Consider the following 22,657-nt stretch of genomic DNA (forward strand, 5'->3'; position numbering starts at 1 on the left):
GATGTGGAAAAACTGGAACCCTAGAACTCTTGTGCACTGTTGGTGGGAATGTAAAATGGAGCAGCCACTGTGGAAAATAGTATGGTGGTTCCTCAAAAATGAAACACAGAATTACCATATAATCCAGCAATTCCACTTCTGGGTATATACCCAAGGGAATTGAAAGCAAGGACTCAAACAGATATTCGTACGCTCATGTTCACAGCAGCATTATTCACAGTACCCAAAAAATGAAACCAACCCATGTCCACTGATGGATGAATGAATAACAAAATGTGCAATACACATACAATGGAATATTATTCAGCCTTTAAAAGAAATTGATATATGCTGTAATATGGATCAACCTTGAAGACATTATGTTAAGTGAAATAAGCCAGTACAAATGGACAAACACTGTATGATTCCACTTATATGAGATACTCAAGTAATCAAATTCATAGAGACAGATAATGGTAGTTACCAGGGGACAGGGGAAGGGATAATGGGGAGTTATTGTTTAATAGATAGTGTCAGTTTTGCAAGTTCTGGAGCTGGATAGTGGTGATGGCTGCACCACAATGTGCACCACGATGCCACTGAACTGTATACTTAAAATGATTTAAATGACAAATTTTGTTAAGCATATTCTACTACAATTTTTAAAATAAAAAGTCAAGTAGAAAGGTGATAAAAATGAAACTAAATATATCAGTAATTCTATTATACAGAAACTGACTGAATATCCTAGATAAAAGAAAAAGATATCCAGACTGGAAAAGATGTCCAGTTGTGTTTAAAACCACAACTATATGATGTTATAAGAAACACACTTTGTACACAAAGAAATTGAAAAGATGAGAAGATATATCATGGAAACAAGCCAAAGCAAAATACGCTGATGTAGCCATACGAATATTCAACAAAGGATACCTTAAGGCAAGAAATATCACTAAAGATAAAAATATTTCAGACTGATAAAAATGCCCACTGACCAGGAATTTATTAGAGTCCTAAATTTGCATGCACCAAATAGCATAATTTCAAATGCATAAGCAAAGGTTGAAAAAATAGAGAAAAAGATAAATCTACAACCATAGTGGAGATTCTAAATACCTACCTACTCAGTGTTTGGAAATTAAGGAACATGTTTCTAAGAAACTCCTGAGTCAATAAACAGATCTCAATAAAAACTAGAAAATATTTTAACTAATAATGAAAATAACATAATGTGTGTGGTACCTAAGGTAATTATCAGAGAAAATTTTAAAACTCAAAGAATATATATTCTAAAGAGAGAATAGTAAAAATCAATGACTTTTGCATCTCTAGGAGCTTTTATCTGAAAAAGCTAGAAAAAATTACAGCCAGTGGGAAATTATTAAAAGGAAGAAAAACATAAAAGCAGAAAGCAACTTACGTAAGAAAGCAACTTACAAAAGGAAAATCAATAGTCTAAAACTGGTCCCTTAAAAAGACTGATTAAGACTGATAAACCCCTAAGAAGATAAATCAAGAAGAAAAGACACATACAAATTGCAAATAACAGGAATTTTAAAAAAAGACATCACTACCAAAACTACAGATATTTCCAACTTTTAAAATATCCATACAAAGGGGCCTCCCTGGTGGCACAGTGGTTGAGAGTCCACCTGCCGATGCAGGGGACACGGGTTCATGCCCCGGTCCGGGAAGATCCCACATGCTGCGGAGCGGCTGGGCCCGTGAGCCATGGCCGCTGAGCCTGCGCGTCCAGAGCCTGTGTTCCGCAACGGGAGAGGCCACAACTGGGAGAGGCCCACATACCGCAAAAAACCAAAAAAACAAAAAAAAAAATCCATACAAGGAAAATACAAGGCCTAGACAGCCTCACTGGAAAATTATTCCAAATATTTAAGTTAGAATCAATACCAATAACATACAAAGTTTTTTATAAAATACACAAAAATGATAGTTGTTTTATGAGGTCAGCATGACCCTGGAACCAAAACCTAACGTGGACATTACAAGTAAAGAAAATTACAGACCAATATCTTTCATAGACACAGCAACAAAATACCTTAACAAAACAATATGAATTTAATCTGGCAATATATAAAAAGATAAACACCAACATAAGCAAGGGAGCTTTCTCCAATAATGTAATAGTGTTTCAGTATTTTTAAAAATCAAAGTAATTCACCTCATTACCATCTTAAAAAACAGAGAAAAAGCATTTGATAAAATTCAATATCCATTCATGTTAAAACTAGCAGACTAGGAATAGGAGAACATTTCTTATTTTCAGAGTATCTACCAAAAGTCTACAGCAAACATCATTTGTAACAGTGAAATATTTAAAGCTGTTCCCCTCATACGCAGAACTAGATAAGGAAGCCTACTATCACTACTTTTATTCAACACTATACTAAAGGTCCTATTTCATTCAATAAGGCAAATAAATAAAACTAAAGCCTAACAACCTGGAAAGAAGACAACTGCTATTATTCAGACAACGTGTCTGATTATACCTATAAACATACTATCAAAATATACAGATAAACAATTATGGAATTCAAGTAAATTTAACAGTCAGTATACAAAAATCAAGTATATGTCTATATACTAGCAAATTATGTCTATAAACTAGCAAAAGATGAACAGCAAATTACAAAATGCAATGAAAAATAACAAATACCTAGAGATGAATGTAAAAGACATGCAAGATTTATATACTTAAACTACTGAAGGACGTTACAGAGGAACTAAATAAAAAGATATACCATGTTCATGGATTGGTGTAAACATGTCAATGCTCCCCAAACTGATCTTTAGATTCAATGCACTACAAACAAAACCCTAGAAGGTTATTTTGTGAGTACTGCAGAGCTGATTTTTAAAATATTCATGAAAAAGCAGAAGGTCAAGTAAAAGTAATCTTCAAGAACAACAAAGCTAGAGAAATTTTACTATATCAAGTCCTAGTAAGAAAGTGTGGTACTGGTGCAACTACAGGCAAATAATCCAATGCAACAGAACAGAAGAGAAACAAAACTACAAATACATGACCACATAATCTATGAAAAAGACATACTCCATATGGAATTAGAGCTATGCCTTAGAAGCAAAGGCTACATGCTAGGAATAAGAGCAAAACTGAAACAGACCAGCCCTAACAAAATCCAAAACCAACTCTCAACTGAGTTGTGTTGATCCACTAGTACTCTGGCTGCTTAAAGAAAATTTACCTCTCTTTGAAGGAAGGTAACATCATCAAGAGTCTACAATTTTTCACTACAATGTCTGGCATCCAATCAAAAATTACAAGGAAGTCTATGACAACAGGAGCAGCTGATGAGAAATCAAGAGAAAAAAATAAATAGAAACAGAGCTCCATTTAATTTACATACTGCAGTTATAAGACATACTTTTATGATTAATATATTCATGGAAACAGAGGGAAGGCTGAAGATGTTAAAACAGGCCTAGAATTCATTAAAGAAATGTCAAAACATAAATTCTTGGAATAAATACCGTAACTGAGATTAAGCATTTAGTAAAAGGATTTTACCAGTAGATTAGATACATAAGAACAGAATTAGTTAACAGGAATACAGGTCAGAAGAAGGTATGCAAAATGGCATACAGATCAAGAGGCAGCAATAAAATACAGAAAAGAGAGTAAGATATATGAAACAATGAAAATGTCTAATATGTGTATCCAGAGTACCAAAAGTAGAGGAGACAATGACATAAAACCAGCATCTGCAGACTAGATAAGAATTTTCTAAACTGACAAGTCATCAAATTACAGATTTAATAAACTACATGTTCAAAGCAGGCTAAATACAAGGAAAACCAAGTCTAGACACATCATAATCAAATGCCTAAAAACCAAAGATGAAAAGTCCAAAAGCAGACAGAGGAGGAAATATATAAAAATTTTTCAGGGAGGGCTTCCCTGGTGGCACAGTGGTTGAGAGTCCGCCTGCTGATGCAGGGGACATGGGTTCATGCCCCAGTCCGGGAGGGTCCCACATGCTGCGGAGCGGCTGAGCCCGTGAGCCATGGACGCTGAGCCTGCGCGTCCGGAGCCTGTGCTCCGCAACAGGAGAGGCCACGGCGGTGAGAGGCCCGCGTACCGCAAAAAAAAAAAAAAGAAAAAAAACGAAAAAAATTGTAGAAGTAAAATATATGACAATAGCACAAATTCATGAAATTAAGCCATCAAAAGATTATCTGACTAATTTCCTAAGTGGCAAAATTTCAGGAGATTTATGAATAATTTCCTACTAATTTAAGGTAGACTGTAATAAAAAAAAGGGATATTGTAGTCTCTAGGATAATAACTAAAAGGAAAATAAAAACCATACAACTATAAAGCTGAGAGTTTAAAATAGAATACAAATATTTTACTAACACAAAAGGAGAAACAAAGGAATAAAAAAATGTGTGACAAGTGGAAAACGTGGTAAAATGAGTAGACAAACTCCAACTAAGTGACAGATGAGAAAATTTAAAGACCCTAAATAGAAATATAACATGTTCACAGATTAGAACTGCAAAAATAAAAACACAATCAGGTAACATCAGAATGTTAACAATTAAAGACTGACAATATCAAAAATCATAGTAACATTTAACTGAAAAATCTGAAATATTATTTTTTGAGTAAGAGCCTAATTAAGACAAGCTATTGGTGCCTTTAGATACAAGGTATGTATTACATAGAAAGGATTGACAGGGAATTCCCTGGTGGTCCAGTGGTTAGGACTCAGCACTATCACTGTGGTGGCCCGGGTTCAATGCTTGGGGAACTAAGATCCTGCAAGCCACACAGCGCCACCAAAAAATAAAATTAAATGAAAATTAAAGTAAAAAAGAAAGAAAGAAACAATTGACAAGATCTAGTAAATTAAAAGATGGATCAGGGAGGCTGAAAAGACTCTCTTGTTTGAATAATGTTGCCCAGAATCAGGATGAGTATGTACAGCATACACATTAGGGACAAAGATAATAAATTAACTTTAGTAAATGAGATTGAGCTTTTGTGGGCCATCCAAGTGAAGCTGCCCAACAGGCAACAGGTCTGGGAGAACAGAGTACATATAGGAGTATTTGAGGACATGCAGAGTGAGAAGAGATGACTGTCAGTGATGTAAAGTACAGGGATCACCAACATTTAAGCATTAGATGAAGACCCTAAGGAGACTAAGTAGGAATGGAAAAAGATAGAGCCATAAAAAAGTAGAGTCACAAAAGTTCCCATGGTACAGAGTTTCAACAGTTTACCAGGGAACAATAGAAGTTTCAAATAAAGCACAGAGGCCAAGTAAGGCCAGATCTGCGAAATGGTCCACTGAGTTTGGCAAGTGAAATACAATAAAAACTTGAGGTAGAGTAATTTCAATGAAAAGACAGAGGTAGCACCTAGTTTACAGTAGGTTGAAAAGCAAAGAATTAGAAAGAGAGAAATTATCACACTGCATTAAGTTTTCTGTTAACATGTTTCCATACAAATTTTAAGTCCCTTGAGGACAGAAAAGAAACCTTGTTTATCGCAGTATCTAGGACAGTGCCTGACACTTAACTCAGTTTTGTCTTTTTGTTCTTTGGGAAAAAGCACTCATTTTCAATAACTTTAATATTACTCGGTTCATAAAATCAGGAAATCAAAGGATAAGGAATAATGGCCAAATGCATACATTAAATGGGTTACTGTTTGCTATACTGTATTAGGATTTCTAGAACAAATGAACAAACGAAAGAAAGGAAGGAGGAAAGAAGTTTTTTTAAACAAACACATTTAGGGTACTGTCCCCCAAAACATGTCGTTATCTTAAGGTAGAGTAAATAAGTAGGGAGTACCCTGAAATGAACCTAGAAAGAGATGAGCCCAACAACACAAGGGTCTCAAATCACATTTTAATGACCCTGGATTTCACTCTTAAGTACAATGGGAAGCCACCAAAGGATTAGAAGCAGTAGAGAGAGGGACAAAATTATGTAATTCAATTTACATTGCCAGAAAAAGAGAGACAACTCTGGAAAAAAGGTAGAAGGGGAGCAAGAGTGGAACCACCAAGACCAGCCTCCAAGTAAAACATGGTAACTTGAAAATGGCTGTGGAGATGACAAGAAATAGCCAATTCAAGGAACTCAAAACACTGGTCTCTAGTTTTTGAACATCGAGTCCTCTTACCTCTTTTTATTTAATGCTGTAGGCTAAATTGAAAGTTAGAACCAATTCTTCAAAAAGGTAATTATATATGGCTTATAAAGCTAAACCAGTTTACCTTCTGACCACTAAACCACCTTGAGGACTTCACCTGAAGTCACTTCACAAATGAGAAACATACGCACAGAGTGATTCACTGCAACATTATTAGTACTATCAAAAAACTGAAAACCACCAAAATGCCCATTAATAAGATACCAGATGAATACCTGATAATATACTTGAGTACTATGCAACCACAAAATATGATGAGAAAGATCTCTGTGAACCAAAGACTCCCAGATGTATCATTTAATGAGAAAATCGAGGGGAAAATATTATATGCTACCTTTTGTATAAGAAGGTGGAGGGGAGATAAGACAGCATATTTTAGTATTTATTTTTCAAGAAATACAGGAAGGATAAACTAGAAATTAATGTAAAGATTACTGATAGGGGTAGGTAGGAGCAGGGACAGGAATGAATTACCTCACTATACCTTTTGATATAGTTGTGATTTTAAACAATGCAAATGTTTTACAGACCCAAAGTCAAACTGATAAAAAAGCAAACACTAAAATTCAATACAAATATCAAATCCAAAATATAACTGCACAGAAAAAAAATAATAATTCAAGTAACTTTTGAGATCATTACCTAACTGCATACCCCAAGGGGGTTAATTCTGCAAGAACAAATTGAACAGCAATGAAATCATGAACTTCACTCATAGGTTTGCTGTTGGCAGTGGTATCAATGTAGTAATTCTAAAACTATTTTGTGTATACTGTGGAATAAAGGAAACGAATAAATACAGATGTTGTTGAGAACAAGGTTTCATTACAGAAAAAGGGAGATTCAAATATAGATGGGGGTAGTTGAAGAAGAATTTTGTGGTAATGGATTTGAATGCAAAGTATCAGGATCCACTGAACCCAATTTTAGTTTTTAGTTTGTTTTTGAACAGTTCTAACTATTTGCAAAGGATTGATATTTCATGACTTCTATTCTCTGAGATAATGCAAAGAATAAAGAGAAAATTTACTTACTTAAAAAAAAGGCTAAAACTCATTCTATCTTGCAATTATATATGAGTACATTGAACCTTTTCATAAGCCTAAGACACATTATAGGATCCTACTGATTATATAATCCCTGCATCTTGTTTCATCACCCTAATAATGATTTCATGACTATTCATCAATTTTCCCAAACTATGCTTAAATAAAACTATATAACAAGTAATTGAGGAATCATGGAATCATCTAGAAGGAATATGCTATCAATAGTAAAAATCATTCTTCAGTTTTCTTACTGCATTGACCAAAGTACTGCATCATCTTTCAAAAAAGTGTAAAAGACTGAAGAAGACACCATCTTTGTAGTCTGATTTTAGCTTTCAAACACAATTGACAATTCAGAAATTTTCATTTTCTGTCCATAATGGGAAGGAGAAGAAAAGTGACAGAGAAAGACACTTCACAATTGTTAAACAAATTAAACTATGAATAAAAAAATGATAGCAGCTCTCTTCACCAGCACAGTCCAACAGAACTTTCTTTGATGATAGTAATCTTCAAAGTCAACACTGTCCAATGCAATAGCCAATGGCCATATGTGGCTATTGAGCACTTGAAATGTGGCTATTATGACTGAGAAACTTAACTTTTTTTAATTTTACTTAATTAGAATTTTAAACTTAATAGCCACACGTAGTTAGTGGCCACCATTTTGGATAGCACAACTAGATACAGATGATGGTGAAAATATTAATATAAATTAAATCTCAGATTATGAGCCTTCAGATGACAATTATCCTAGGTGAATTTTCTCAAAACTCAACAATCAATGAGTAATAAACAAAATTAACTCAAAGTTGATCAAAGACCTAAAAATAAGAGCTAAAACCATAAAACTCTCAGAAGAAAACCTAGGTGTAAATCTTCATGAACTTGGATTTGGCAATGGGTTCCTACATATGACACCAAAAGCAGGAGCAAAAAAAAGGAAAAAATAGATAAACTGGACTTCATCAAAATTTTAAAACTTGGGACTTCCCTGGTGCCGCAGTGGTTAAGAATCCGCCTGCCAATGCAGGAGACATAGGTTCAAGCCCTGGTCCAGGAAGATCCCACATGCCGCGGAGCAACTAAGCCCGTGCGCCACAACTACTGAGCCTACACTCTAGAGCCCGTGAGCCACAACGACTGAAGCCCATGCGCCTAGAACCCGTGCTCCACAACAAGAGAAGCCACCGCAATGAGAAGCCCACGCACCACAACGAACAGTAGCCCCCACTCACAACAACTAGAGAAAGCCCATGCACAGCAATGAAGACCCAACGCAGCCAAAAAGTAAAATAAAATAAAAATTTTTTAAAAATTTATAAACTTTTGTGCATGAAAGGACATTATCATTAAAGTGAAAAGATAGCATACAGTATGGGAGAAAATATTTGTAAATCATACATCTGAAAAGGGTTTAAATACCTAGAATAAATAAAGAACAACTACAACTCAACAACAAAAAGATGACCCAATTTAAAAATAAGCAAAGGACTTAAATAGACAAACTTAAATTGACATTTCTCCAAAGAAAATACAAAAATGGCCAATAAACACATGAAAAGGGACTTCCCTGGTGGTCCAGTGGGTAAGACTCCGTGCTCCCAATGCAGGGGTCCAGAGTTCAATCCCTGGTCAGGGAACTAGATCCCGTATGCATGCCACAACTAAAGATCCCACATGCCCCACAAAGATCCCACGTACTGCAACTAAGACCCAGCACAGCCCCCAAAAACAAAAACAAACAAAAAACACACACATGAAAAGATGCTCAACATCCTTTTTCATTAGAGAAATGCAAATCAAAATCACAATAGGTCAATGACATTAACACCTATTAGGATAGCTCTATTCCAAAAAAAAAAAAAGAAAAGTGTTGACAAGGACGTGGAGAAATTGGAAACCTCATACATTGCTGGTGGGAATGTAAAACTGTGCCAACGCTGTGGAAAACAGTTTGGCAGTTCCTCAAAAAGTTAAACACAGTATTACCTTATGACTCAGCAATTCCACTCCTGGGTATATATCCCAAAGAACTGAAAACAGGGACTGTAACAGATAACTCATACACCATCGTTCATAGCCACATTATTCCAAGAGTAAAAAAGTGGAAACAATCCATGTATTCATCAACATTTGAATGGATAAACAAAATGTGGTATATGCATACAATGGAATATTATTCAGCCATAAAAAGAAGTTGTAATACATGCCACAACACAGATGAACCTTGAAAACATTAAGCCAGTCACGAAAGGACAAGTACTGTATGATTCTACATCTATGAAATAGCTAGAATTGGCAAATTCACATAGAAAGAAAGTAGATTAGAGATTACCAGGGGCTCAAGGGAGGGGAGAATTGGGCACTAGGTCTCAGTTCCCCATCTGTGAAATCAGAAGTTGGACTAAAACACTGGTTAAGTTTAGTTTAGTTCCTTGGACCACTTCCCTGGCGGCTACTGAAAGTGGGTGCAAGGAACAGAAATACTCATCCCCCTCCCAGCCCCTCCACACATGCAACTTCTCCCTCAATAACGCAGAGTAATTTAGCTTTCATCTGTTTTACATATTGGGTTTTTGAATAAGGTTTTATTTTAATGAAGAAAGCTCTGTGCCTTAAAAAAAAAAAAGTTTGACTACCAGTAGTTTCTATGGTCTTTAAATCTAAATATTCTTAAGAGTTTGGTTAATTTAGCTAATTGACACAAGTTACCCTCACTCCATCCTCTTAAAAAAGTCTCAATAATTTGTTTCATTAGAAACAAAAAAAGATTTTTACCAGTATTATGTACCTATATTTTGACAAATAAGTGCTATATAAAAAAGTTGACCCAAAAAGTTTTTAAAAAAAGCAGTTAAAAGTAAATAGCTTTACAAATTATTGTAGAAATAATACCAAAGATGGTTAAAATTCTCATTGAGGAAAAACTAAAACATGTCCAAAGGTATAAAAGCTCTTCCCTTGCAAGAAACGGAAATAAAGCCTGAAGACCCAGTTTGGTTTTGCTGCTGAAAAATGTACAAAATAACTTAGAAAAACCAGTTGAGGTCAAACGTTGTGAGCCCACTACTTGTACCTGCCTACTCTTGATCTGGGGAAAACTGATAACCATAGAGCAAGGCAGATCTGATGGTAGGACAGCCAAGAGTTCTCCATCTGTGAGTCCATCCTAACCTTCAAGTAAAAGTGATGGTTCCATCACAGTGAATGTAATTAATCTCACTGAACTGTACACTTAAAACTGATTAAAACAGGGGCTTCCCTGGTGGCGCAGTGGTTCAGAGTCCGCCTGCCAATGCAGGGCACGGGTTCATGCTCCGGTCCAGGAAGATCCCACACACCACAGAGCGGCTGGGGCCATGAACCATGGACACTGAGCCTGCGCGTCCAGAGCCTGTGCTCCGCAACGGGAGAGGCCACAACAGTGAGGCTCGTGTACCGCAAAAAAAAAAAAAAACTGATTAAAATAGTAATTTTTATTTTATACATATTTTATCATAATAAATAAAGATTGTTGGGAAAAAAGATCTCTAAATTCTATTTTTTTCCACTCCTACAAGTTTTTTGGCTTCTTGAGGACAGAGATTAGGGAGGAAAACCCTGAAGCACTGGAAATGAGTTTTGAAAGCAGGAATTATGTAAATGGTTTATGTTTGTACCTCCCTAAGTTCTAGAACAGACCATGCCAACCAGGAAGAGAACTACATATATTTGAATACAGCAGATGTTGAATAAAGGGGGACTGACTTGAAGGTGGAGAAAAAAAGAATCAATAAAGGAACAATATACTTCTAAGAACAAAAAAAAAAAAGTAGGGTATTCTCACCCACTTAGTCATTCAACAAGAAAAACTTCATATGTAACAGTGTGCAACAAGAACTTGGACATTTTTATAAAAAGACATGTGGCAATATTCTTAAATCTCTTATGATCTTTGTGCACCAAACTTTACTTAATACAAAGAAGACTGCTGTGTTTAAATTCTTATTAAAATAGCCAATAAAAATGGGTTTCACTATCCCTTATCCTTACTTCTGTACATTACTTGTAAAAATTACTTTAAAAAATAAAAATTAAAAAGATCCCTTGGACCTAGATGGTAAATGGTGATGACTATTTTTCCTGGTATACTGAAGGTTAATACATTTCTTAGCACTGTCCACTGAAAGGGCCTTGATGCAATAATATCCCAGTGGCAATGAGCACAACTTGGGCCCAGATCTAGGTTTCTCAGCATTTCTCATTAAAAAGAACCAGGGCTCTTTGAAGAAATAGTCAATTTCAGAACTAAGACAAGAAAGCTACAAGGTAAGCCTGGACATCCTGTGCCAAAAAAAAAAAAGGTAATGACCAAAGGATAATGAGAAATGCCAAAAGGATGCAGGAGTCAGCTTGAAGGGGCTCCGACTGGCCAAATTTAGGACAATTTGAGCATCAAAAGGAAAAATGAAAAATTATAACACACTGAATTAAAAAACAAATAAAAAGGGTCTACACTAATACTAAAAGGGGGGAAAGGGCTCCTCTTTACAGAAAAATGCCAGCTATAAACATAGGTGGTTAGAAACTACTAATTTGCAAATACCAATATAATAATTGATTCAGGCAAGGATCATCCATGGTAAAGGGCTGTTGGGGAACAGGATATTTACAATGTCTTCAAGTATTTAGTAAGTACTTTTAAAGTTCTTATTCCTTACACAAGGGAACACGTACCTAAGGTGAAGAGATATCGCAGGTACTACCTTAAACAAGTAACTAGCAACACCAATAATAGAATAAAGTAACACTGTATGTCTCCTGCTGTGATAAAATAGGAAGTCATTATCAACTATGTATTATTCTTGCCAAAAATGATTATTTAATTCTGTTTCTTCACGAGTACATTCATCAGACATCTCTAAATCGTGGGCATTCTATAAGTAAACTTGCAAACTCTTCAAAAATACCAATTTCATAAAGACAAAAGAATGTAGAGGGATTGTTTCAGATGAAAGGAAATTAAAGAGATAAGACGCTAAATGCAGCCTGTGATTGGATCTTGGATTGAAAAATGTTATAAAGAACACTTTTAGAAAAACTGAGGAAATCTGAATATGCTAAATAATATTATTGTGTGTCAATGTTCATTTCTTGGGTGAAAAAAAAAGATATGATTATGTAGAAGAATGACCTTGCTCCAAAATGATATGTGCTTAAGTATTAGGACATGATAATATCTGCAATTTACTTTCAAATCGTTCTACAAGGAAAAAAAGAAAAGAAAATACAGATAGAGAAAGAAAAGGCAAATGAGACAAAATACGATTGATGACCCAAACTATTCTTTAAACTTTTCTGTTGTTTTACAATTTTTGAAAATAAAAAGCTGCTACTTTAAAAAAAAGAAAGAAAGAAAGAAAGAAAGAAAGAAAAACTGCCTTAGGGCAGACTAAAAAGATCTAGACTCACTAATCTGGAGATGAAGGCAAGAATGATACAAGCTAAAAGATTTTAAAACCCAATCTGACAACATTAGGAGAACAAAATCAAACAGTTATGATCACAGCTTAGACCCCGTGCACCTTCTTCTCCCTTTCCCCATCAGTGTTTTGGAACTATTCTTGTCTTATACTCCAATCTGGAGAGGCCTAACACAATGAATATTGATTTTCTCCCCTTGAAATACTGTATTATAATGTTTACTAATAAAAGACTAAAACCAAAGTTGTTTCTTCTCATGGCACATGACTGGCATGATAATAATCACTAACAACAACCAAAACAAACTGTTTTAAAATAAAATATAACTCACAAGTTATGAGTTCTGAAAACCCATTTAGCTACAAAATGTATCTTTGGCTGTAAGCAAATATTCTTATGACTCTGCCTTTCTTAAAAATGATAAAAGAACTACATTAGAAAGATCAAATACACATTCTTCAATAAACTACTTATAACTACTCAATTTAGAAAAAGCATTTTATTTTACCAAAAAAATGCAAATAGCCAATAAATACTTGAAAAGGTTATCAACCTCATTCATTAGTTATTATTAGAATGGCTAACAAATATGAAAAGGACAGACAGTACCAAGTGGTGATGAGGACGTGGAATAGCTGGAACTTTCACCACTGCTGATAGGAATGTAAACTGGCATAAGCACTTTGAAAAACAAGCATTATAAGTAAAATTGAAGACACAAATACTCCATAAGAAAGTTCGGGGCAAAAACTAGAAACAACCTAAACTGTTCACCTGAAAAATTAAAGAGAGTTAATGAAGACTCTAACATCAAATTTATAAATGTCTATCACAATGCCTGGCACACAAAAAAATTTATTCTATACAATGCAATCCCATCATTCCTCCCTTCATTCATGACAAATGGATTCTTGTCATTTAAGATTAGTATGATTCTCAAAACACATTTCAATGGTTTCTCACCTCACAAAAATAAAAACCAAAATCTTCAACAATGATCTAGTACAGCTCCTTACCTATCACAAACCATCTGTCATTTTAAATATGCCTATTCCACATCTTTACCACTAGAATGTGATCCCTGTGAAAACAAAGACTTTATTTTGTTCACTACTGCATCTTCAGCAGAAGAAGACATTAAGTAGGTACAATCTGGCAGGTAGCAGGTACTCAATAAATAGCTGCTGAAAAATTATATGTTTGGATTCTGGGCTTGGAAAGAAGAACAATACCTGTGGTATGGAGTACACGACTGACAGTTTCCTAAGCTATGTGCAGTTTATCATAAGAAATATGCAAACCAAAGTTAAATTAGCTGTTCTGCTTTATAAAAATTTGAAATATTTACTCTTAATGCATTTAATTCCCCAGGTTCTATATCAAGAAAGTATAAGTTATTCCAAAATTCCAAATTACACGAGCCACTCAGTTATAATTATAATAAACTAAATAATAACATTATCCTCATGAATTCTCCAAAGTTACCATGATCCTGCAAATAAACCTAGGAAAACAATACTATATACCACTTTTTCACTATACTATATAGCAGAATCTCAATAATTCTGTTAAAGATAATAGTGTCTGGAGATATAAAACTCGGATAGAAACATCACCTTAGCCAAGAAACCAGTATTTCAATAATGCAATTCAAAGACAGATCCAGATTTAACAAGTATGAGGAAACTTCCCTAGAACAGCCCAAGACACTCCACTACAGCCCTAGGTTTAATTTTTACGGCACAGATCAGTCCAGAGAGGCTTCTAAGTAGATTCCATTTTTTCCACCAAATACTTTACTCCTATTGGCAAAAACAGATTTAGTTAAAAGAAAAGAGGGGGAAAAAAGGTGATCCAAGTTCCCTCTTGTCCCTGTATCTTTGGATAGAGAATTAACAATAAACAACATCTCCAGGGAAAAAAGAAAAGGAAACCACCTGGGGAACAGATATCTGAATAAATTGTACCTATCCGCTCTGGAATAAGAAACAAACCTGCCTAACTGGTGTTCAAACCAGCCAAGAGTAATCTGTCAGGAGCAGAAAATATTTAGCAATTAAAGACACAACATCCCATCTTTTATTAAAATTAATTAGGTTTTATCAATAGCCTTTCTTGAAAAAAAAAATCCCATTCAATTCACTCACTTTTAGGTAAAATAAAAAGTGAAATTGTATGCTTTTAAAACATTTAGTGGTGCATTTTCCTATATAAACTGTGTGAATATTTATATACATATAATCATGACTAACCACACCACATAGTGTTCTACAATTTTTAATGACTGCACAAAATCTCCTCACACCAACCCCCTTATGTTGAATTTTTAGCTTTTTCATTATTATAAACAAACCTGCAGGGAACCTTTCTGTACATGTCATTTTGCTAGATTAAAAAAAAAAGAAATAAACAGAAGTTTTAACCAAAAAATCTTTTTTTGAAAATGTCAGCATTAATGCCAAAAATGAGAACAATATTCAAATATTTGATCCTGTCCATTTACTACAGATTTTGTCATTTACTTAAGTTGTGGATCTTTCATGCCCCCCTCCTTTGTCTTTTTCCTTAGGTTACTAATTTTTTTTCCTTGTTATTCAGTGCTCCAAAGGATAAACAAGGAAAAAAACAGAGAGAGGGACCAAGATGAAACGTCTTACACTCCTTATCTGAACTAAAAAGAAAAAAATTGATGAGCAACATTTAAACCACTTTACCTAGCAGCCATTCTTAAGGTTCCCAGAGAAAATAATGCCCTGAACCTAAGGTATCCATTGCATATAAAGAATTCACTTCTCTCCTCTGCATCTAGAGCCTACTAGCTAGCTACCATCCTAGGGAAAACTGAAAAAATAGTCATTCAAATAATTTTCGTCAGGATTTAATTCTCTCACAGAACCCTGGTAGGGAAAGGCAAGTCCTAAAACACATTTAATTAGACTTATATAAAAAAATATTAACTGCTATACTATAAAACTCCTATGACATTTTTTTCCTTTTCCTTCCAAGAATGTCCCAACACTTCCACTTATTAGAGTTCACTGTACTCCTACAGCTGCTGGGTTGGTTTTAAAGCCTAAAGTCCCTCACAAAAATCTGACTGATTTATTTATTTATTTATTTACTATTTACTAGATAAAGTTTTCCTATACTGAACTATAATTAAAGGATAGCTATCTAACCAGTTTATCTTGTGGCCTCAAGGGTCTCTCCTGTCCACTGAAGCAGATCCGTTAAAATACAGTCTAGTCCATTTACTGAGGGACTTTATCATGAACTGGGAATGATTTTACATACCCATGACAGACATACACACGCTTATTTTATGTGCCAAAATAACATTAACACAGCACAGAAAAGTAATTTGGTACTATACTCAATGTCTACTGAAAACTGTCATCCAGGTTCCCATAGGACTGTAACTGAGAAGGCAGTTTTCAAATGCAACTGGATACCATACCAGAAAGCTGTTCAGAGCACCCCCAAACCGTATCCTTTGTATTTCAGACACACTAACATCAGAATAAAACCAAGGATTTCTCTTTTTAACATGCCAAATAGGAGAAAACATATCAAGTCAGCAGTATGCAAACATCATACTATGAAGAAGGAGAGAGTTAATTCCTCTACAGAAAGAAAGACAATGGGAACACCATCTTCTGAGGGTCTGTTTCACATTTTCTAAAAGACTAAAAAATGTAAATAGTTTTCGCCAAAAATGAACAAATTGGTTTCATGAAGGGCTGTCTTTTCTTCTTTCTTTATTCTTCTCGTAAAGAAAAAAAAAAAAACAGTCTCACAATTTAAACGCACCGAACTTGAATTTTTAAGCCCCCAACTTGAAGAAAGCCAAGTTTAAAACCCAACCATTGTATATGGTATTAGAAAAAAAAAATGGCTCTCAGAAAGGGAAATCCAACGCACAAAATAATTTAGAACAACCAGAACAAAGTAGGAAAGGTTCCCACAATTCATCCTCACAGGTTATTTCCAAGCAAACCAGGATTTAAGTTCTATAAAAAGTTCCTTATCTAGCTAAACTGGGTATGTTTGTATACCTATGTAAGTAGTCATTTTTATACAGAAATGCTCAATAGAAAAAGTTAGGAATTCCCAGTGTTTATAGTTTTTAAACAACTTCCTAACCTTTATAATCATGATACTCTCAATATGACACATTTTAAGTAAATGAAACGTTGCCTTTCAAACTAAGAATTTCAAAGATAGTGAGAAACAAATGATACAGAATCCAAAGGGAAAAAAATCTCAGATTAAACAATAACACTGTATTTCTTAGACTGGTATACTTGTTCATATACAATCCCATTAGGAAATACAAAACTTTCTTTCCTCTTCACTGGTAGATTAAAACTCATTTATATAATTGAAGTTAAAATGTAATAAAACAGCATTCTATCATGACAAATACTAAACCAAAGCTGAAACTGCACATGAAGCGTTAGCGTTACAAACCTAGTAAAACTTTTAAGTGCAATCAGATAAAGAGCAACAAAGAGTATACATTTTACCAACGATGAGGTAACAAGCTAAAAAAAAAAAAATAAGGTGAACTATTCATTCACAGCCTGTCCTTCACTGAGAATATTCCCACGCACTGCTGTACGCATTAAGATTAAAAACTCACTTTCATACACAAGTTAAACAGATTATCGCATCTCTTTTCCCCAACCCTCCCCTCCCTTCGAAGGTCAAAGTGCTCCAGACAAGACAACGAAAGCACGTGACAAAAGTTTCCCCAACACGCTTTCCAGGCCTGGAGGCTATGCTCCTCCCCCGTTCCGGGTCCGGGGTGAGCTAGGTCGGGACCAAAGGGCTGCGCCCCACCGAGGGCAGGACGGGGTCGGCGGGGACGAGCGGGGGTCAGCCCCCAGGCCCGTGGAGGGGGAACGGGGCGCCGAGGACGCGCCTGGGCGAGGGCGCCTCCCGAGACCGCTGGCGGAAGCGCGGGACGGAGCGCGGCCTGTTACCTTTTCCTGCTCCTCGCGGAGCCGCGCCACCTCTGGGGCGCGCAGCGGCGCCGCGGCCGAAGCCGAGGCCGAGGCGTGGGGCCCGGGGTCGGGCGGGGCCTCCATGGCGGGGCGCCGGGGCCTCAGCGGGGCGAACGAGTCCTAAACAAGTGTTTATGAAGGCGGCGTGGCCGGCGGCTGCCCAGCGCCCGCGTGCTCGCCCTCATGCACTGCGCGCCCCGCGCTGAGGAGGCCGCGCCCCACTTCTCTGCTACCGCGGCGGCAGCTGCTCGCGTCCGGGCTGCCCGCGGCCACATCTCACACGCGCATGCCGCCCGCCGCCGCCGGCGCCCCCGCCGCCGCGGGCTCGGAGCAACAGGCCGGCCGTTAAAGGCGAGAAGCCCCGATCCGGTGACTGGGCCGAGCCAGGCGTCCTGTGGCGGCCGCTCCTCCTCCGCACCTCCCCCGTAGGCCCCGCCCCTCGCCCCGCCCAGCGCGGCACGCTGGGAAGCGCACGCAGCCTCCGCCCTTCGTCACGCCCCCGGTGATCGCGTGGCGCAGGAGCGGCGCGGCGGCTGCTGTCTTATCTGGAGGCTAAGCTGACCTGTAGCCCTTTGGAAACTCATTCTAGGGAAGATCGACGGTCAGTTCACGGAGATGAGCCCTGTCTTAGCCTTGTGTCCCCCTAATGCCCCCAGTCGTTGAGCGCTGCATCTGGCGGTAGGAGCTTAATTCGTGCACTAGTGCTGGTTCATAAGCATATTTAATTTTAGCAAAGTCAACTCTTCCCTGTGCCTGTTTAATGAATTAAAATATGCGATTAAGTTTTGTTTGTGTGTTAATTACTGCACACACAATTTTTCCTTATAGAAAGGTATTGTGCTTTAATTAACATATTGCTATGTATGGGCTATTTAAGAGACTTTTCAAGGATAACGTTGCCCATACTTTTCCTCTTATTTCAAAACTCCTGTGACCTCTCTCTCCTACAGCCTCTGTACACAGTAGGCACCCAATTAATGCTTAATGAATGGAATTGGCCTTGCCCTAACAATCATCTCTGCTCCAATACCTAACAGTGAGTTGGGTCCTGGTTCTTCAACGTTGTGCAAATGGCAATGGACTGGGAGGTAGCTGCAGTTCTGACCCTGGTGTGCCTGCTTGCTAGATTTCTCTTCCCTTCTGGCCAGCTCCCCAGTCCAGATACGCCCTTTTTACATTTGCTTCACAGAAAGAAGTGAGGAAAATTTGGGCAAATGGTAAATGTTAATTGCTCTCTTTTCCTCACTGCATATCCAACCTCTGAAACAGGCAGTCTCTGACTGCTCTAGCACCACACCATCTGTGTATCCTCAGCTACTTCAGTAGCTGCTTCTCTGGTCTCCCTGCTCTCACTTTCGCCCCCTGTAATGGACATTGGCAGCTGCCCACCCTATTTCCCCTCATTCAGATGTTCAAACCTAACCCACTTAGCTCTTGTGCCTGTGGGAAGCGACCCACCTGCGGCTCCAGTAGAAGGGTAAGTGCATTTATCTTCTAAGTAGTTGGTTCTATGTGCTGTCTACAAGAGACTCACTTTAGATTGAAAGACACAAAAGGGTTGAAAGTAAAAGGATGGTGCTGTGGGCTGAATTATCTCCCGCCTGAAATTACCATGTGGAAGTCCTAACACCCAGTACCTCAGAATGTGACTGTGCTTGGAGATAGGGCTTTAAATGTGATTAAGTTAAAATGAGGCCATTAGCGTGGGCCCTAATCCAATCTGGCTGGTATCTTTATAAGAAGAGGAAATTTGGAGACACAAAGAAAAGCCAGGGGCATACATGCACAGAGGGATAATCACATGAAGAGTCAGCAAGAGGGCCTCCAACTGCAAGCCAAGGAGAGAGGCCTCAGAGTTAGCCAACCCCTTCACACCTTGATCCTGGACTTCCATCCTCCAGAACTGTGAGAAAATAAATTTCTGCTGTTTAAGCCACCCAGTCTGTGGTATTTTGTTATGGTAGCCCTAGCAAATTAATACATCAATAACCTAACTGTATACTTTCAGGAACTAGAAAGAGAAAAACAAAACCCAAAGCTAGCAGAAGAAAGAACAAAGATTAGACTAGCAAGAAACAGAGAATAGTAAAACAACAGAGAAAATCGATGAAACCAAAGGTGGTTCTTTGGAAAGATGAATAAGATTGACAACCTGTCCTAGATTAACTAAGAAAAAGAGAGAAGACTCCAATTACTAAAATTAGAAATAAAAGTAGGACAAAATTCCAATTTTACAGAAATAAACAGGATTATAGGAGAGTACTATAAACAATTGTATAACCTAGGTGAAATGGACAAATTCCTAGAAAAACAAAAACTAACAAAACTGACTCAAAAAGAAATAGAAAACTATGAAAGCCTATTAACAAGTAAGGAGAATGAATCACTAATCAAAATCCTCCCAACAAAGAAAAATCCAGATGGCTTCAAAGGTGGATTTAAAACATTTAAAGAAGAATTAACACCAATTCTTCTCAAACTCTTCCAAAAAACTGAAGAAGAGGGAACACATTCTGTGAGCTCAGCAAGACAAAGACACCAAAAGAAAAGAAAACTACAGACCATGTCCCTTATTAATATAAATGCAAAACCTCTCAATGAATACTAACACTGAATACTGAATTCAGGAGCATATTAAAAGGATTATACACCACGATCGTGTGGAATTTATCCCAGGAACACAAAGGTAGTTCACCATATGAAAATCAATGAAGATAATACACCACATTAATAGAATGAAGGAGAAAAAATTGCATGCTAATCTCAATTGATGCAGAAAAAAGCACTTGACAAAATCCAACATCCCTTTATATTATAAAAACACTCAGTAAACTAGGAATAGAAAGAAACCTCCTCAACATTGTAAAGGCCATACATGAAAAACCTATATCTAACATACTCAAGGGGGAAAGACTGAAAGTTTTTCCTCTGAGATCAGGAATAAGATAAGGATGTCTGCTTTTACCACTTTTATTCAACATAATACTGGAAGTTCTAATCAAAGAAATTAGACAAGATAAGGAAATGAAATGAAGCCAAATTGGGAAAAGATGTAAAATTATCTCTATTGGTAGATGTTATGATCCTATATGTAGAAAACTGTAAAGAATCCACAAGAAAAAAAAAACATGTTAGAGTAATAAACTCAAAAAAGTTGCAGAATACATAATCAACCGACAAAAATCAGTTACATTTATATACACTAGCATAAAAAAAGAATAAAATATTTCGTCATGAATTTAAGCAAGGAGGCATAAGAACTGTGCACTGAAAACTATAAAACATTGTCAAAAGAAATTAAATAAAACACAAATAAATGGAAAGACATCTATTTTCATGGGTTGGAAGACTTAATATTGTTAAGATGAGAACTATTGTGGACTGAATGTGTGTTTCCCCAAAATTTATATGTTGAATCTTTGACCTTCAATGTACTGTATTTGGGATAGGTCCTTTATGGAGGTAATTAAGGTTAAATGAGGTCATAAAAGTGAGTCCCTGATCCAATAGGATTAGTGTCCTTTTAAAATGAGAGAGCTCACTCTCTCCACACACATACACTGAGGAAAGGCCTCTGGGAGACATAATGAGAAGGCAGACATCTACAAGCCAAAAGGAGAGCTCTCACTGAAAACTGAATTTGCTGTCGCCTTGATCATGGACTTCTACCCTCCTGAACTATGAGAAAATAAATTTCTCTTGTTGTATTTTGCTATAGCAACCCAAGCAAATTAATACAACAATGCTCCTCAAAGGAACTGACAGATTCAAAGCAATCTTTATGAAATCTCAATGCCATTTTTTGCAGAAGTACAAAAACCCAGCCTAACTCACATGGAATTGCAATAGATTCTGAATAGCCAAAACAATCCTGAAAAAGATAAAGTTGGGAAAAGTCTCATACTTGCTGATTTCAAAACTTACTAAAAAGCTACAGTAATCAAAACACTGGGTGACTAGCATAAGGATAAGCATATAGACCAATGGAATTTAATTCAAAAGCTCAAAAATGAATCCTCCCATTTATAGTAAATTGATTTTCGACAGGGGTTACAAAATCATTCAATCGGGAAAGGACAGTCTCTTCAACAAATTATCCTGGGACAATTGGATTCCATATGCAAAAGAATGAAGTTGGACCCTTAACTTACACCACTGAGGAGTCCTCAAGCCAAAGTTGGCCATCAAGGCTTATGACGTCTCCCATTAATGGGTCTGATTTAGTATCCCTGCCATGCCCAGTTATAAGCTGGGAGGCATGGCCTTGGCAATGGGTTTCAGAACATAGCGGCTGAAGCCTTTGGTCAGTTACACCCCTGCAATCAGAAATCTGCCACAGTCCACCACCGAGGACCGTGGGGTGGATGTCACAACTGGCTGGGCTGCTTGGGTCTCTCTGTCAGAATGGGACCTTGATGCACATAGATCAATGAAACAATAGAGAACAAAAAAATCAAATGATTTTTTTTAACATCTTTATTGGGGTATAATTGCTTTACAATGGTGTGTTAGTTTCTGCTTTATAACAAAGTGAATCAGTTATACATATACATATGTTCCCATATCTCTTCCCTCTTGTGTCTCCCTCCCTCCCACCCTCCCTATCCCACCCCTCCAGGCAGTCACAAAGCACCCAGCCGATATCCCTGTGCCATGCGGCTGCTTCCCACTAGCTATCTACCTTATGTTTGTTAGTGTGTATATGTCCATGACTCTCTCTCGCCCTGTCACAGCTCACCCTTCCCCCTCCCCATATCCTCAAGTCCGCTCTCCAGTAGGTCTGTGTCTTTATTCCTGTCTTACCCCTAGGTTCTTCATGACATTGTTTTTTTCTTAAATTCCATATATATGTGTTAGCACACGGTATTTGTCTTTTTCTTTCTGACTTAATTCACTCTGTATGACAGACTCTAGGTCTATCCACCTCATTACAAATAGCTCAATTT

At 37.1% G+C, this 22,657-nt stretch overlaps 1 protein-coding gene across 2 annotated transcripts in view; it reads right to left on the reverse strand.

Moving 5' to 3' along the window:
• Nucleotides 1-18,127, reverse strand: part of URI1 (URI1 prefoldin like chaperone) — a 66,928-nt gene extending 48,801 nt beyond the window's left edge. Inside the window, exon 1 of one of the 2 annotated variants that reach the window (XM_067720030.1) lies at nt 17,691-18,127. In XM_067720030.1, coding sequence (XP_067576131.1) covers nt 17,691-17,795 — 105 coding nt within the window. In that variant the 5' untranslated portion in view covers nt 17,796-18,127. Of the gene's footprint in view, nt 1-17,347; nt 17,666-17,690 lie in introns of those variants that run through there. The other variant, XM_067720031.1, reaches the window with a different exon arrangement.
• Nucleotides 18,128-22,657: the final 4,530 nt, after the last annotated feature.

The sequence above is a fragment of the Pseudorca crassidens genome, chromosome 20, assembly GCF_039906515.1.
Source record: "Pseudorca crassidens isolate mPseCra1 chromosome 20, mPseCra1.hap1, whole genome shotgun sequence".
NCBI lineage: Eukaryota > Metazoa > Chordata > Mammalia > Artiodactyla > Delphinidae > Pseudorca > Pseudorca crassidens.